Here is a 16,916-nt window from a genome sequence, read left to right on the forward strand (position 1 = left end):
ACCAGTGAAATTCTTTGTTGTGTTAAGCATCATGTCTAATGTAGAGTTATGTGGGGGGTGCCTAGGTGGCTCAGTTGGTTGTGTCTGACTCTTGATCTCAGGTAACTATCATTTTCTATCCCCAGTGTGGAGCTTACTTAAAAAAAAGTAAGATTTACCTGAAATATGGTATTTCTTGTATTGTCTGTGATGCAGTGATTTAATATAGTTCAGTTTTCCACTTCACTGAAGTTTTTCCTTTAATACAGAGATGTATTATGTATTTTTTGGAGGAAATTTTCTAAAATACTATTAATATCAGTTATTGCATTGTGATGTTTCCAGAGGCACAACTCTCGAGGCCTGTTTGCCTTTATGCTAAAATGCCAGAACCTTCAGATTTTTCTTTTTAATTTCTTACTGACAGGGGTAACTTCATGCTCTCATTGTCCTTGAATTCCCTCTGTGTCTGCTCCAAATTGACTGGTTTTGGTCTGCTGTGCATTGAATGAACAATTGACAGGCTTATTTAGCTGAAAGAGTAGGCACTGAAGGAAGTCCTGAAAATGCTTCAGTGGGAAATGCATGAGCTCTATGACATGATCTTTGTAACTTCAGCTGGTTTCTTGGAGTCCTTTTATTTCTGGACTTCTGGACTTCTTTTTTGTAGTCTAGATTATTGAGGTTGTTCAGTGATTGAAAACCAGGTTAGTGAAATGTGATATTAATTTTGCTACTAAAACACTGGAGACAGGCAGCCTGGGTGGCTCAGCGGTTTAGCACTGCCTTTGGCCCAGGTAGTGATCCTGGAGACCCGGGATCGAGTCCCACATCAGGCTCCCTGCATGGAGCCTGCTTCTCCCTCTGCCTGTGTCTCTGTGTCTCTCATGAATAAATAAATAAAATCTTTAAAAAAATAAATAAAACACTGGAGACATGTTTAAAGAGTTGCTAGGATCAGATGGCGACATGTCATCTATAAAATTAATCATAGGCTCCATCTCTTGGGCAGATTCATCTCACTTTGAATAACTTAAGAAACTTTGGATAACTTTTTTTTTTAATAAATTTATTTTTTATTGGTGTTCAGTTTACCAACATACAGAATAACACCCAGTGCTCATCCCGTCAAGTGCCCCTCTCAGTGCCTGTCACCCATTCACCCCCACCCCCTCCCCTCCTCCCCTTCCACCACCCCTAGTTCGTTTTTCAGAGTTAGGAGTCTTTATGTTCTGTCTCCTTTTCTGATATTTCCCACACATTTCTTCTCCTTTCCCTTATATTCCCTTTCACTATTATTTATATTCCCCAAATGAATGAGAACATACACTGTTTGTCCTTCTCCGATTGACTTACTTCACTCAGCATAATACCCTCCAGTTCCATCCACGTTGAAGCAAATGGTGGGTATTTGTCGTTTCTAATGGCTGAGGAATATTCCATTGTATACATAAACCACATCTTCTTTATACTTTGGATAACTTTAAAAAATGAGTGTATTTTAAAAATTTACTTAATTTATAATTTTGTATCTTATTTATTATAAGTAAATATATAAATAGATATGGATAGTTTAATTATTTCTTCTTTAAGAAGGTCTGAAATTAGCTGTCAGAAAAGTAACTTCAAGGAACCAGGAACCTTGCTGGGATTAAAAATACTTAATGTGCAAAATATTTATATCAATCATAGATCTGCATTACAGCAAAATATTTCTTATTAAAATCTTTAATTTCAGGGATCCCTGGGTGGCTCAGTGGTTTAGCGCCTGAGCCAAGGGCGCTATCCTGGAGTCCCGGGACTGAGTCCCACGTCAGGCTCCCGGCATGGAGCCTGCTTCTCCCTCCTCCTGTGTCTCTGCCTCTCTCTCTCTCTCTTTGTCTATAATCAATCAATCAGTCTTTTAAAAAAAATCTTTAATTTCTCAGCATAACCCATTTAGTCTAATTCATTCTGAGTCATATGCCTTTTTCAAATTTGGCACCTGTCCTAAATAATTATTAGCTAGAAGCCAGAACTCAAGAGGCAGCATTTCCCCCTCTAAACTTTAAAATCTGTTTTTCCCCTTTGCCTAGGAAAATGAATTATAATGAGCTAACAGAAATCCCATATTTTGGAGAACCAACCTCTAATATCACTCTACTCTCATTGTAAGTAAATCAGATTTCAGATCTTTTAAATTATGAATGGTACAGCTTTAAATCTTTTGTTTTAGGTACTCTTCTTTTTTATCCTAATTATTTAACATCTTTGGGGCCTGGGATGGGTCTCTGGCAATAGCTTCATTACAATCTTTTTTTTTTTTTTTTTATAGAGTCCATAATATAATCCCAGAAATAAATGCAGAAGTGTTTCAGTTTTACCCTGCTCTCGAGAATTTAGATCTCAGTTCAAATATAATATCAGAAATTAAGACGTCTTCATTTCCTCGAATGCAGCTTAAATACCTGTAAGTAGTTTAAACTAGACTTATTTTAACGTGCATATTTATTATTTATTGATACTTCCCAGAAATGTGTATTATTTATTGTGGTTTTGATATGCCTATGTGAAACAAATCTAGTGTCGGTTTTTTTGAGTGGTAGCTTTTTTGTCTCCTGTTGTCAGAAGATATTAAGTATCCATGGTAATTTTTGAGGTATAATTCTGGATGTTTTTACTAACACTTTTATAAAGGTATTAAATAGAATTGATTTGTTAAACAGTGGCTTATCCTATATAATGATAATCAGCATGTGTGCTAGTGTTCTACAGTTTATAAGGCATATTCATATGAATTGTTCGAACCTAAATGAAGTAGGTATTATCCTTATTTTGTAGTTGAAGAAACAGAGTAGTTAAATGATTTGTTAAGTTGTGTATAGTTGCTAAGTGGTAGAGCTGGGGCCCACTCATAGACTTTGGGTAGCTGTCAGGTTTTAGAATGTTTTGTTTCACTAAATTTTTTTGTTATCTTTTTCATTTTAGGAATTTGAGTAATAATAGGATAACCATCTTAGAGGCTGGTTGCTTTGATAATTTATCTAGTTCCTTACTAGTGGTAAAATTAAACAGGAACAGAATCAGCATGATTCCACCCAAGATTTTCAAGCTACCTCACCTTCAGTTCTTGTGAGTAACTAAATAGATGGATTTTAAGAAGATTGTTTTTTTTTTTTATTTTAAATTATTTTAATTATTATTAGAGCAAATTGGCAAATTTCTGACTGTAAAACTATTTTTGTTAAAGGGAACTTAAGAGAAACAGGATTAAAGTGGTGGAAGGTCTGACATTCCAAGGGCTTGACTCCTTAAGATCTTTGAAGATGCAGCGGAATGGTATTAGCAAACTTAAGGATGGAGCTTTTTTTGGCTTGGATAACATGGAAGAACTGTAAGTACTATGAACTAAAATAGAATATTATTAGGAAAGTGGTCTGAGGGGACTTGTCAGTGACATATGGCTAGGATAATTGATTTAATTTATACCCAAGTACATTAGTTCTTTCTCCCTTCTCTGATGTCAAATAAGTGTATAGAAAGCTCCTTAAGCTTTGTTATCAAACTGGTATTCTTTTCATCATTCTTACAGACATTTCATCAAGGGGCTCCAGGGTGGCTCAGTCAGTTAAGGCCGATTCTTGATCTCAGCTCAGGTCTTGATCTCAGGGTCACGAGTTCAAGCCCCATGTCTGGCTTCACACAGGGAATAGAGCCTACTTAAAAAAAAAAAACCCAAACATTTCATCTAAAAGGTTTGTATTTTCTTAATGTTTGGAGCTGATGAAAATTATCAGGATTTACCTCGAACAGGTATATCAAACCTCTTAGTGTGTTGATTTTATAGATCTGATTTTTTTAGACAGTCTTCCTACCTTCTAGCAATAAATTGTAAGTAAAATATAAATATTCAGTAGAATTTGTTGGTTCACTTGGATTGAGCAAAAGTATATATGCCTCTCTGAGCAAGACCTAATGGAGAGTTTTGGTATCTTCTCATTGCAATGACTTGCTTTGAAACATATTTTTTCCTTTCTTTCTCTAATTCTGCAGAGAACTAGAGCATAATAACCTTACAGAAGTGAACAAGGGGTGGTTGTATGGCTTGCGAATGTTACAACAGCTCTATGTGAGCCAGAATGCTGTTGAAAGAATCAGTCCTGATGCATGGGAGTTCTGCCAAAGACTATCTGAACTGTGAGTGTTGGATGGCATTTCAGTGGAGGCTGTGAGACTAGAGTAGTTTGGAATAAATCACTCCCGTGGCCAATAATGAGATCTAACATCCCTCTTCATTAGAAGTTTGTTGAAAGCCCTAAATTTATCATGTAAATAGAACGAGAATAGGAAGGTTGAATTAAAATACAATGAAATTCTTATCCTTCATGTTTCCTGTTTTTAGTGATTTGTCCTATAACCAGTTGACACGCCTGGATAAATCTGCCTTTGTGGGTCTAAGCTTACTGGAAAGACTGAATTTAGGGGACAACAGAGTCACTCACATTGCTGATGGTGTATTTAGGTTTCTTTCCAATCTTCAGACACTGTAAGTACATCTGTCCTTTTTTTTTTTTTTGCAAAATTTTTTTTAAAACAGTAAAGTAAATATTTACTATTTAACAGTAAATAGTAAACTATGCATGGCTTAGTTGGTTAAGTATGTAACTTCAGTTCAGGTCATGATCTCAGGGTCCTAGGATCCAGCCCCACATTGGGTTCCCCGCTCAATGGGGAGTCTGCTTGTTCCTCTGCCCCTCCCCTTGCTCATGCTCTCTCTCTCTCAAATAAATAGAAACTTTAAGAATAAATTATAAAGCAAATTAAAACAGCTAATCAAGCTACATGTTTATGTTTTTTTTTCACGTTTATGTTAATATTTTGCAGTTGTTCTTCTCTCTTATACCCTGGGGCCAGTCAATCTTATTTGTCTCTATCCGCACACATACATCTTATTTATCTTTAGCCAGTTCACTTTGTACTTTAATTCTGAATTTAATCAACTAAACAACAAAGTATCTCTTATAGTGCTAGTTACTGTGGAATAAAACAGAATTGCTAGTCAAGTATGCATATTTTCTTGTTCTTCTGACCTGGAACTACTATCAGAAAACAACTACTCCTCATTCAGCAGGACGTAGGATGTGTTGCGGGAGCAACTCTGGCAGGTGCACTGTTCATTGTTAATTTGCTGCATAACCTTGAATAGAAAAAACTTAACGTTTATCGATGATCTGATATGTGCTAGGTGCTTTCAGAATACTAGGATGTTATTGCTCTTTTCCATATCAGGAGACTGAGGTTGAGAGAGATTAAAATGGTTGTTTAAAGTTACACAACTTGTATTCCCAGCTGGTCTTTCATCCAAGTACTAACCAGGCCTGACCTTGCTTAGTTTCAGAGATTAGACAAAATCAGGCACATTCAGAATAAAGTCACACAGCTTGTTAATGTTTGAACCAGCATTAGAACCTAGATCTGTTGACACTAAAGCTCATGTGCTTTCTACCATACTGTCAGATGAACAGAATCACTTAACCTTCCCTGGGTGTCATTTTCCATGTGTCTATCCAGTGGAGGATGGACATAGGAGTAAATGGTTGCTATAAGCAATTTCAACTCTAAAAGTCTGGGGTTCTGTAAGTTGGATGTTTTACTCTTGTCATGAAATGTAATTGAATGAAGAGGTATTTTAATGAAATACAGTGATTTCAAGCAGAGCAGAATTAAGAGAAAAAGGCTAGTTAGTAGAATATGTAGATTATTAATGTTCCTAAAGATGACTTTTTGGTCATCAGGCTCCGAGTTGATAAATGGTCTCAGAAAAAAGGCAAGTTCCCAACTTTGAGACCTAGCCATCAGTGAGAGAGAAAGCATGATAATTTTATGAAGGTGTGTATACCTGCACAAGTTAGTTTGATTTTTTTTAACTTAGTGAGGTAGTCTTCCTTCAGATTTGGCCTTGAAAAATTAAGTGATTTTTGTTTTTTCTACATTGTTAGAGGTGAACCTAGAACAGTTCAAATCCAAGAACTTGTATCACATGCAGCTGCAGCCTTTTGGCAGTTCAAAGAATGGCAAGCAGGTTCTTTGAGTATACTATGGATTATTACTTTTAATATTAAAGTTTAGGAAAGTAATTGCAGAAATAAATGATTGGTGCCATGGAGATAATTAAGGCAGAATTAGGATAAAATCTGAGAAATTCTGGCTTTAGGCCAATACTCCTGCCAGAGTATATACTTCCTACTCCCTTTGGTCAGTGAGTTCTTTGTATGCTGTACTCTGGAGGAGGGGGGAGGTCTTGGAATGTTGAGCCATCAGTTGTTTCAATGTTTATTCCTTAGTAAAACAAAATGAACCTGTTAGCTTTCACTTCAAATAAAGATATAGCTAAATGGGAAGATGATCCCCGTCTCCTTACCATTACTCACACAACTTAAAATGTATTATAAGGAAAAGAGCTTTGTGTTGTATTATGAGATGACTTTAAGGAAGCAAAAGTGATTAAATATCTGTAATTAATACTTCTTTCAGCAGGACACTGTGTGGTGCAATTGCATTTCCTCTGAGAATGCAACAGTGGAATTTAAAAGAACCATACTTTTCCTTTTAAAAATAGCAGTGATCACTCTAGCGCATGGGTGTTCATGGGTCTTGCTTCCCAGGGGATATGTTGAATTGCTGTCAATTTTGAAGCTCTATACTGACATTATTCTTTATTAGCCATTTTAGTTTTAAGGGCCCTTGGGAAGGCTTGGGTCACCCAGAAATCCCATTAGTCTAAAATCACATTTGTGAGCCATATCCCCTGCATCTTGAAATCCTCCTGCTTTTTGCAGGACCCTGACTATAATTTTTAATATGCTAACAAAATTAGGGGCTATTAGGTAGGAAGATTAATACTCTTAGCAGGGGGATGCCTGGATGGCTCAGAGGTTAAGCTCTGCCTTCGGCTCAGGGCATGATCCTGGAGTTCATGGATTGAGTCCCACTTCCCTAAGGGTAGCCTGCTTCTCTGCCTACGTCTCTGCCTCTCTCTTTCTGTGTCTCTCATGGATAAATAAATAAAATCTTAAAAAAAAAAAAAACTCCTAGCAGGTTACTTACTTTATTTATCAAGGCCAGCTTTATCCTTTGCTTATGAGACAGAGTTCTTACTTGCTTATTGCAGATATTCTTTTAAAAAGAGGAGTTGAGTCTTTATCATAAATAATTGTTAAAATAAGGATAAGAATATTAGCATTACTATGCCAGGATGATGCCCAGTGCTATTATGGTCATGTTAACTAAAATAACCTTTCTCTGCCATATTTTTAGAAACTTAAGAAACAATGAAATTTCATGGGCCATAGAAGATGCAAGTGAAGCTTTTTCTGGACTCACAAGTCTCACTAAATTGTATGTGTTTATAATATTTATATATGTCTATAAAGATATATTTTCAAGAACCAATTTTAAATGTGATTGGATTATATCTTATTGCTATGGCTGGAAAGCCAGCCTTTTGACTCATCCACGAGAGGAAGAAGCTTTTTGTTACATTTTTTGTTTGTTGGTGGTTTTACATTTTATTCATTGATTCATTCATTGATTCATTCAGTGTTGGGACAATTTTCTATGGAAAGCTTGCCTGTGGGTACTCAAAGAGAAATAATTCATAGTACTAGAATTTCTATTCAAGTAAAAGAAATGCACTGAGAAACCAGAGTTGAACCAGTCACCTTTTTAATCATATGAGATTTATGGGTAATTTATCTAGAAGGGAATTCTCTGAAGTAAGATTTTAAATATTCTCTCCTTAGAATTTCTCCAAGGCTTCCCACTAGTCTGAAAATCTTTGACCTGATCATTTGCTAAAAAGGGAGAGATTGGGACTATAATCCAGTTTCTCATATGAAAACTATCAGTGCATCATGGTCTAGATGGCTGCTCATAGGCACCTCGTTGAGTTCCAACCTCTTAATAGAGGCCTTCATTCTGTGCTTTGCATTGGTTGGTTATAAAGGTTCACAACTTTCTTAAAAATGCATGTTAAACTTATTTTCACTTTTTATAGGTAAATGTTTGATTTAATGAATTAAGTTTTCTTAGTGGAAAGCTTTATCAGGAGATCTGTTTGTATTTCAGAATCTTACAAGGAAATCAAATTAAGTCAATTACAAAGAAAGCATTCATTGGTCTTGAATCCCTTGAGCATCTGTAAGTATTTTGCATCCATTTTGCTCAGTGTATAAATAATCTTTGCTATTAGCAGAAGTTCTCATGACCATTTCAAGTGTTTATATAATTTAATTGTAGAAATGGTGACTGGTAATGTTTAATTTCTCTTCATTTCAGAGATTTGAACAACAATGCTATAATGTCTATCCAAGAAAATGCTTTTTCTCAGACTCGCTTGAAAGAACTGTACGTAACTTAAATCTTTTTGTCACCAATCATTAGATCATTATCCATACTTGTGCTTAAGTGTGATGAATGTGACCCATATGATTCCCAAAACATGCAGTTTAGGAAGGGGGGGAAAAAGAGTTTTAATATTCAGTTATTTTAGTGGCTGGATATAATTTTTAAAAATAACCCAGAATTGAAAAGCCTGGAGTTTGTGACACCAAGACCTTATGTTTTACTTATGCTTGTAGTTAAAGAGACTTTAGCATGCTCCTTGTGCTTTCCCTATATCCTCCTGTTCCTCCCCAACCCCATTTACTTTTGGATTATTGGAAAAATGTGTTCCCAACCCTCTGAAGCTGGAAACCAGAGGGTGGATTACAGTTAATCCTAATATACTTGGGATCCCTGGGTGGCGCAGTGGTTTGGCGCCTGCCTTTAGCCCAGCACGCGATCCTGGAGACCCGGGATCGAGTCCCACGTCGGGCTCCCGGTGCATGGAGCCTGCTTCTCCCTCTGCCTGTGTCTCTGCCTCTCTCTCTCTCTCTCTGTGTGACTATCATAAATAATAAATTAAAAAAAAATAAATAAAAATCCTAATATACTTAAGGTATTAGGTAACTTGTTGGAGATAATCCAGCACTTTCAGTATAATGGTCAGAGAGGATGTCTCTAATCTTTTTTTTCAAGTTAATAAAATGGTCAAACACTGTTAAATAGTTGCAGCTGAAAAACATTTTATGTCTTTTTTCATTCATGCTTTTTAAAAAATTGCTGTTATTGGTTTAGAGATTTCCCAGGAGGAGGGGTGGTTAATTGAACATTGGTACTAATTTTAAACTCTGGTGATTTGAATATTCAGCCAATGTTAAGCATCAGTGGACTAAAACAAAGGAAGGATTGTGGACCAGAACTGGTTTGTGATAAGATAAGGATAGAAATTCATAGTAAGCATTTAGAAACTTTTAGAACAACTTGACATTACTGTGACAAATTGTGAGGATAAAATTAGATAATTTGTTTATTCGGGAAATATTTATTCTCATCTGCTACGTAAGGTACTGTTCTAGATGCTAAAAACACAGTAGTGAACAAGACGAAGTCTCTATCCTTACTGTATATTAAAATAATTTCTAGTAAGGAAGTCAAAGAATCAGTAGATCGATAATATCTTATCAGGTAATAAGAGTTCTAAAGGAAAATAAAAGTGGGCCACGCATCTGGGGAGTGAGCAGGATTATCATTTTAGATAAAATAGTGAGGGAAGGCTTTTTGGAGATAACAGCATCTAAGTCAGAACCTTTAGGGAGTGACAAAGTGTTGAATACTGGGTCATTCTAGGCACAGAGAACAGCAAGTGAAAAGGCCCTGAGGTAGGAGCTTGCTTCTTATGCTTGATGAACAGCAAAGACACTAGTGTGGCTGGAAAAGAGCAAGAGGAAGAATGGTAGGAGATGAGGTCAGAGGGTTAAGCAGGAAGCAGACCACCTAGGCCTATTGAGTCAGGAGTTTGAATTTTTTTTCCTCTAAATATATTAGGAAACTAATATGCTCAATATAGAGCCTGGCACATAGTGAAAATTGAATAGCTAATATTAATAAAATAAAAATGTTATGGAAATCATCATTAATTATTTTCTGCCAGACTTTTTAAGTGGCTCTTTATTTGGGGGGTACTTTGCGGAGGCAGGGGGAGAACTCTATTGAAATATTTCGAGTTATTTCTCCTAGGCTTAACTGTTAAGGGTACAACTTAGTATTAACTATTTTTTTCCTCATGATAGTCCAAGGGCCAACAATAAAATTCTTACTTCTGTTATGAGAGCTCAGTATAAAATGTAATTTAGGTAGTAGGTGAAAGCGGAGAGTGTAGTTTCAGTCTTCAGTCATTTGATAATTTGAGAATTGGTTTAAACAAACTGCTGATGGAGGAAACTCTTAACATACCTTATTTGCTGAGAAATTTTGGTTGCTTTTGATTCACTCTAAATCTAAGTCATAGTTACAATACTGTTACATCGTATATTTATTAAAATATATCTTTATGCTTTCTAGTATCCTTCACAGTGCTATGCATAAATACTGGGGGGAGATGGGAGAGTCTTATGTAAATTAATATTTTGCACTAAACTTATATAATCATGGTAGAAATATTAGAAAACATAGTTAAACCAAGAGGGAGTGCAAGTCTCCGGATCCCCACTACTCAAAGACAACCACTTGTGAGTGTGGAAAGATGAAAAAGGAACAGAAATAAAGGAAGGTAATGTGAATTCAGTGGTATCTGTGTCCAGGCGCTGTGCTAAATGCTTTATTCAAATTTTTTTTTGAGCTAGGCATTCAAACTCATTTTCCAGAACTAGAAACTGAGATTTTGGAGACATTTAAGTATGTTGCTTGAGGTAAGTTGCTGAATTAGGATTGAGTCCAGGTCTCATGAGCCTAGCTTATGCTTAGAAATCATAAATCAGACCACATCACTCTTCTATTTTTAACCTTCCAGTGGCTTCCTTCACACAAAGGGAGAAAATACTTCAGGTTCTTTTCTTAGTGTATAAATACAGCACATGCATGGTCTGCTCTTCCTGCCCAGCTCTCTCACCTCGTTCCTGTCACTGTCCCTTCCCTCACTGTGCTCTGGCCTCAGTGGCCTCCTTGCTATTCCTCAAGTATATTAGGCACGTCTGCTTAAAGGCCTTTGCACATAGTTTCCTATGTATGCAACACTCTCCCCTCAGTTCTTTGTGGGATTTGCTCTCACTTCTTTCAGGTCTTTGCCCAAATGCCATCTCTTCAAAGAATTTTTCCCTGTTTTTATCTGAACTGGTAGCTGCCTCTCTGTATCTTTGCTTAACTTTGTTTTTCTTGATAGCACTTGCTTTCTGACTTTGTACTTTGCCATTTTTTATTGCCTGGCTCTAATGAATACATAAATTTTATGAGGCCTGTATCACCACAGCCTAGAACAGTGCCTTGCATAGAGTAGACTCAAATATTTCTCTATCAATGAATGAATATAATCTAAGAATTCTTAAATGCAAAAGGTAACTTTTGGCCTGATGAATTAAAATAATCCTTAGTCAAATAAGGGTTTTGAGATACCATTGAAGACTGAAACTTTTTTGGAATCAGAGCTTAGATGCTTTAAAACTTGATGGGGATTTTTTTGTCACACACAAAGCAAGTTACAGTGTCTCAAAATCATTTGCTTTCACTAACTCCAGGTGGAATGGAGAGTCACAGGTCATTAAGAGAAAACCTATCTGATTTTTCAGATATGTTTTATAGGCCTATTATAGACAACAAATAAAATCTCACTGGTTTTTAGTTTAAGTTGCAGTACACATTGCCCTAGGGCTGAAGTGTTTTCATTCTTGATGAAATAATTTGAAAGTAATTTTGTCATCTCCACAACAAACATCTCTATGCTGCAATGTATATGGTAAGCTTTTCCCCAAATTTTTCTAGGGAAAATTTTAAATCTCAAAAATTGAAAGGAAGGTACAGTTAACATCCATATACCCTTTACCTAGATTTACTGCTTGTTAACTTTTTGCTAAATTTGTGATATGTTTTTCCGCTCCCTCCCATCTGTTTCTATCTCTATCTCTCTCTCTTTTCTCTATACACTCTATTATTTTGCTTAGCCATTTGATAGGAAGTTGCAGACATCATAACACTTTACTCCTAAATATCTCAGCATGTATTTCCCAAGAATGAGGGTGTTTTCCTGCATATAGCCACAATACTATTCTCAGTCAATGAAATTACAGTTGTTAAAATAATATTAATTGACATGCAGTTTATACTCAGCTTTCCCCAATCTCAAAGAAAAGTTCCTTGTAGATATTTTTTCCAATCAAGAATCATGCACTGCATTTTGTTGTAATGACTTTTTAGTCTCCTTTAATCTAAAATGGGTCCCTTACCCTTGTTTCACCCCTTTTCTTGATGTCTTGCATGATAGTGACATATTGGAGGAATCGAGGCTGACAATCTGAATTTGTTTCCTTCTGGTTTGGTTTAGGTTGAACATGTTTTGGCAAGAAAAATGCATGGGTACAGTGTGCAGTAAACTTTTAATGGTGAAGAAACAGAATAAAACATAAAGGGTACTTCTTTTCTTCTTTATTTTTGCAGGATTCTGAACACAAGCAGTTTACTCTGTGACTGCCATTTGAAGTGGTTGCTTCAGTGGCTGGTTGATAATAACTTCCAGCATTCTGTGAATGTAAGCTGTGCACACCCTGAATGGCTGGCAGGGCAAAGCATCCTGAATGTGGATCTGAAAGATTTTGTCTGTGGTTTGTATTTTTGTTTTAAAATTTTGTATACTACACACTTACTATCTTTAAAAAATTATTTTATTTTATTATTTTTTCATCATAAGTTTATTATTTAATCTCCATTTCCTCTTTACCTCCTCCTCCCACCCACCTCCCACCTAGTAACCATCAGTTTGTTCTATATAGTTAAGAGTCATTTCTTGCTTTTTCCTGCTTTCTTTTTCTTTGCTTGTTTGTTTAGTTTCTTAAATTACACGTATCAGTGAAATTTTATGGTATTTGTCTTTCTCTGACTTATTTCACTTACATTATACTCTTTAGCTACATCCGTGTCATTGCAGATGGTAACATTTCATTCTTTATTATGGCTGAATAATATTTCATAGTATGTATATATTGTATACATAGTATCTATATATGTATACATCTTCTTTATCCATTCATTTATAAATGGACACTTGGGCTACTTCTATAATTTGGCTGTTGTAAATAATGCTGCAATAAACCTAGGGGTGCCATGTATCCCTTTCAGTTCATGTTTTTGTAGTTTTTGGGTAAATACTTAGCGTGGCTCCTGGATTGTAGGGTAGTTCTATTTTTAATTTTTTGAGGAACCTTCATACTATTTTCCTTATTGGCTGCATCAGTTTGCATTCCCATCAACAGTGTAGGAGGGTTCCATTTCTCCACATCCTTGCCAAAACTTGTTGTTTCTTGTATTTTGATTTTAGCCATTCTGACACACATAGGGGTGCTATCTCAGTGTGGTTATGGTTTACATTTCCCTGATGATGAGTGCTGTTTAGCATCTTTTCATGTATCTATTGATCACCAGTCCTTTTTTGGAAATGTCTGTTCATGTCTTCTGCCTGTCTTTTTGTTTTTATTTTTTTTTTATTTTTTAAAAGACTTTATTTATTTATTCATGAGAGAGAGAGAGAGAGAGAGAGAGAGAGAGGCAGAGACACAGGCAGAAGGAGAAGCAGGCTCCACTCAGGGAGCCCGACGTGGGACTCGATCCCGGGTCCCCAGGATCACACCCCGGGCTGTAGGCAGCACTAAACCGCTGTGCCACCAGGGCTGCCCATTCTGCCTGTCTTTTTAAAAAGATTTATTTATTTACTTTAAAGAGAACATGGGTGGGAGGAGCAGAGGAGGGGAGAGAATCTCAAGCAGATTCTGCACTGAGTATGGAGCCTGATGCAGGACAAGATCTCATGATCCTGAAATCACTATATGAGCTGAAACCAAGAGTCAATGGCTGAACTGACTGTGCCACTGAGGCACCCCTGCCCATTTTTTATTGGGCTATTTGTTTTGGGGTATTGTGTTGTATCAGTTCTTTTTATATTTTGGTTATTAATCCTTTATCGGATATGTCATTTGCAGAGATCTTCTATTCAGTAGGTTGCCTTTTAGTTCTGTTGATTGTTTCCTTTGCTGTGTGGAAATTTTTTACATTGATGTAGTCCCAGTAGTTTATTTTTGCCTTTGTTTCTATTGCCTCAAGAGACATGTCTAGAAAAATATTGCTATGGGCATTGTCAGATAGATTATTACTGCCTGTGCTCTCTTCAAGGGTTTTTATGGTTTCAGGTCTCACATTTAGGTCTTTATTCCATTTTGAGTTTATGTTTGTGTATGGTGAAAGAAAGTGGTCCAGTATCATTCTTTCACATGTAGTTGACCAGTATTCCCAACACTATTGAAGAGACTTTTTCCCAATGCATATTCCTTTGTTGAAGATTAATTGACCATATAGTTGTAGGTTTATTTCTGGGTTTTCTATTCTAGTCCATGATCTCTGTGTCTGTTATACCATATAATTACTACCACGTTGCAGTATAACTTGCCCTCTGGAATTGTGATATCTCCAGTTTTGTTTTTCTTTGTAGATTCCTTTGGCTACACGAGGTCTTTTTTGGTTCCATACAAATTTTCAGGTTGTTTGGTCTACTTCTATTAAAAAATGCTCTTGGTGTTTTGATAGGGATTGCATTAAATGTGTAGATTTCTTTGGGTAGTATAGACATCTTAAAAAACAAACAAACAAACAAACAAAAGACTCTTAACAATATTTGTTCTTCCAGTCCATGAACATGGAATGTCATTCTGTTTCTTTGCATCATCTTTAATTTCTTTCATCAATGTTTTATAGTTTTAGAGTACAGATTTTTCACCTCTTTGGTTAAGTTTATTCCTAGATATTTTGTTGTTTTTGGTGCAGTTGTAAGTGGGATTGTTTTCTTAATTTCACTTTCTGGTGCTTCATTTTTCGCGTATAGGAATGCAACAGATATCTGTACATTGATTTTGTGTCTTGCAGTCTTACTGAATTTATCAGTGGTAGTGTTTATTTAGGTGGAGGCTTTAGAGTTTTCCAAATACAGTATCATGTCATCTGTTAATAGTGAAAGTTTTACTTCTTTCTTACCTATTGTGCCTTTTATTTCTTTATGTAATCAGATTGCTGGGCTAGGACTTCCAGTACTATGTTGAATAAAAGTAGTGAGAGTGAGCATCCTTGTCTGATTCCTGACCTTAGGGGAAAAGCTCTCAGTTTTTCACCACTGAGTAGGATGTTGGCTGTGGGTTTTTCATATAAGGACTTTAGTATGTTGAGATATATTCCCTCTAGACCTACTTTTTGAGGATTTTTATCATACATGGACGTTGTACTTTGTCAAATGCCTTTTCTGCATCTGTTGAAATGATCATATGATTGTTATCCTTTCTGTTATTGATATGGTGCGTCACATTGATTGTTTTGTGCATATTAAACAACTCTTGCATCTAGGAAATAAATCCCACTTGATAGGGGTGTATATTTTTTTTTTTGACATATTGTTGGATTCAGTTTGCTGATATTTTGTTGAGGATTTTTGCATCTATATTCATAAGAGATACTGGCCTGTAGTTCTCTTTTTTTTCTGCCATGTCTTTATCTGGTTTTGGTATTAGGGTGATATTGGCTTCATAGAATGAATTTGGAAGTTTTCCTTCCTCTTGTATGTTTTAGAATAGTTTGAGAAGAATGAGTATCATTTTTTTCTTTAAATGTTTGGTAGAATTCACCTGTGAAGCAGTCTGGTCCTAGACTTGGTTTTTTGAGAGTTTTTTGATTATTGATCAATTCTATTGCTCTTAATTGGTCTGTTCGAATTTTCTGTTTATTCCTATTTTAGGTTATGTTTCTAGAAATTTATCTATTTCTTCTAAGTTGTCCAATTTGTTGATACATAGGTTTTCATAATATCCTGTTACAATTATTTATTTTTTTGGTGTTGGTTGTCATTTCTCTTCTTTTCATTAGTAATCTTGTTTATTTGAGTCCTCTTTTTTTTAATGAATCTTGCTTAGAGGTTTATCAATTTTATTGATCTTTTCAAAGAACAAGCTCCTGGTTTCATTGATCTGTTCTATTTTATTTTAGTTTCTGTGTCATTTATTTCTGCTCTTGTTTTTATTATTTCCTTACTTTTGCTAGGTTTAGATTTTCTTCTTTTTCTAGCTCCATTAGGTATAAGGTGAGTTGTTTATTTGAGATTTTTTTTTGCTTCCTGAGGTAAATCTATATTGCTGTAAACTTTCCTCTTCAAACCACTTTTGGCTGCATCCCAGAGATTATGGACTGTCTTCATTTTCATTTGTTTTCATGTAATTTTTTATTTCTTCTTTGATTTCTTGGTTGACCCATTCATTGTTTTATTTATTTTTAAAGGTTTTATTTTGGGGGGCACCTGGGAGTCATAGTTGGTTAGGGGTCTGACTCTTGGTTTCAGCTCAGGATCTCGAAGTCGTGGGATTGAGCCCCACTCAGGCTCTGTGCTCTGTGCAGAGTCTGCTTAAAGATTCTCTTTTTCTGCCTCTGCCCCCACCCCACGTGTACTCTTTCTCTCTCTAAAATAGATAAACCTTAAAAAAAATTTTATTTTTAAGTAATCCCTATACCTAACATGGGGCTCAAACTCAGAACCCTGAGATCAGTAGTCAAATACTCTACTGACTGAGCCAGTCAGGTAGCCCGACCCATTCCATGGCTTAATAGCATGTTATTTAACCTCCATAGGTTGTGCTTTTTAAAGATTTTTTTCTTATGGTTGATTTCTAGTTTCATAGTGTTGTGATCATAAAAGATGTGTGTTGCACACTTACTGTCTTAACAACAGAATTTAAAAAAATTAAACCAGAATGCTTTCAAACTAGCATATCTATTTCCATTTTTCTGTTTTTCTCTTCTCATATTGTGTAGATTAAATTTTGTGTTCTTTGGCCTAATACATC

General features: G+C 35.8%; 1 protein-coding gene across 3 annotated transcripts in view; it reads left to right on the top strand.

Moving 5' to 3' along the window:
* The window catches only part of LRIG2 (leucine rich repeats and immunoglobulin like domains 2), a 61,497-nt gene that overhangs the window by 29,127 nt on the left and 15,454 nt on the right, over positions 1-16,916 (top strand). For all 3 annotated transcript variants that reach the window (XR_012003018.1, XM_025983273.2, XM_072766472.1), the window contains 10 exons: positions 2,055-2,129; positions 2,294-2,428; positions 2,947-3,090; positions 3,209-3,352; positions 4,012-4,155; positions 4,361-4,504; positions 7,276-7,356; positions 8,086-8,157; positions 8,296-8,364; positions 12,487-12,650. Coding sequence is in view for 2 of the 3 variants with exons in the window: in XM_025983273.2 (XP_025839058.2) it covers positions 2,055-2,129; positions 2,294-2,428; positions 2,947-3,090; positions 3,209-3,352; positions 4,012-4,155; positions 4,361-4,504; positions 7,276-7,356; positions 8,086-8,157; positions 8,296-8,364; positions 12,487-12,650 (1,172 nt within the window). In the remaining variant the exon portion in view is untranslated. The remainder of the gene's footprint in view (positions 1-2,054; positions 2,130-2,293; positions 2,429-2,946; positions 3,091-3,208; positions 3,353-4,011; positions 4,156-4,360; positions 4,505-7,275; positions 7,357-8,085; positions 8,158-8,295; positions 8,365-12,486; positions 12,651-16,916) is intronic.

Source organism: Vulpes vulpes, chromosome 8 (genome assembly GCF_048418805.1).
Source record: "Vulpes vulpes isolate BD-2025 chromosome 8, VulVul3, whole genome shotgun sequence".
NCBI lineage: Eukaryota > Metazoa > Chordata > Mammalia > Carnivora > Canidae > Vulpes > Vulpes vulpes.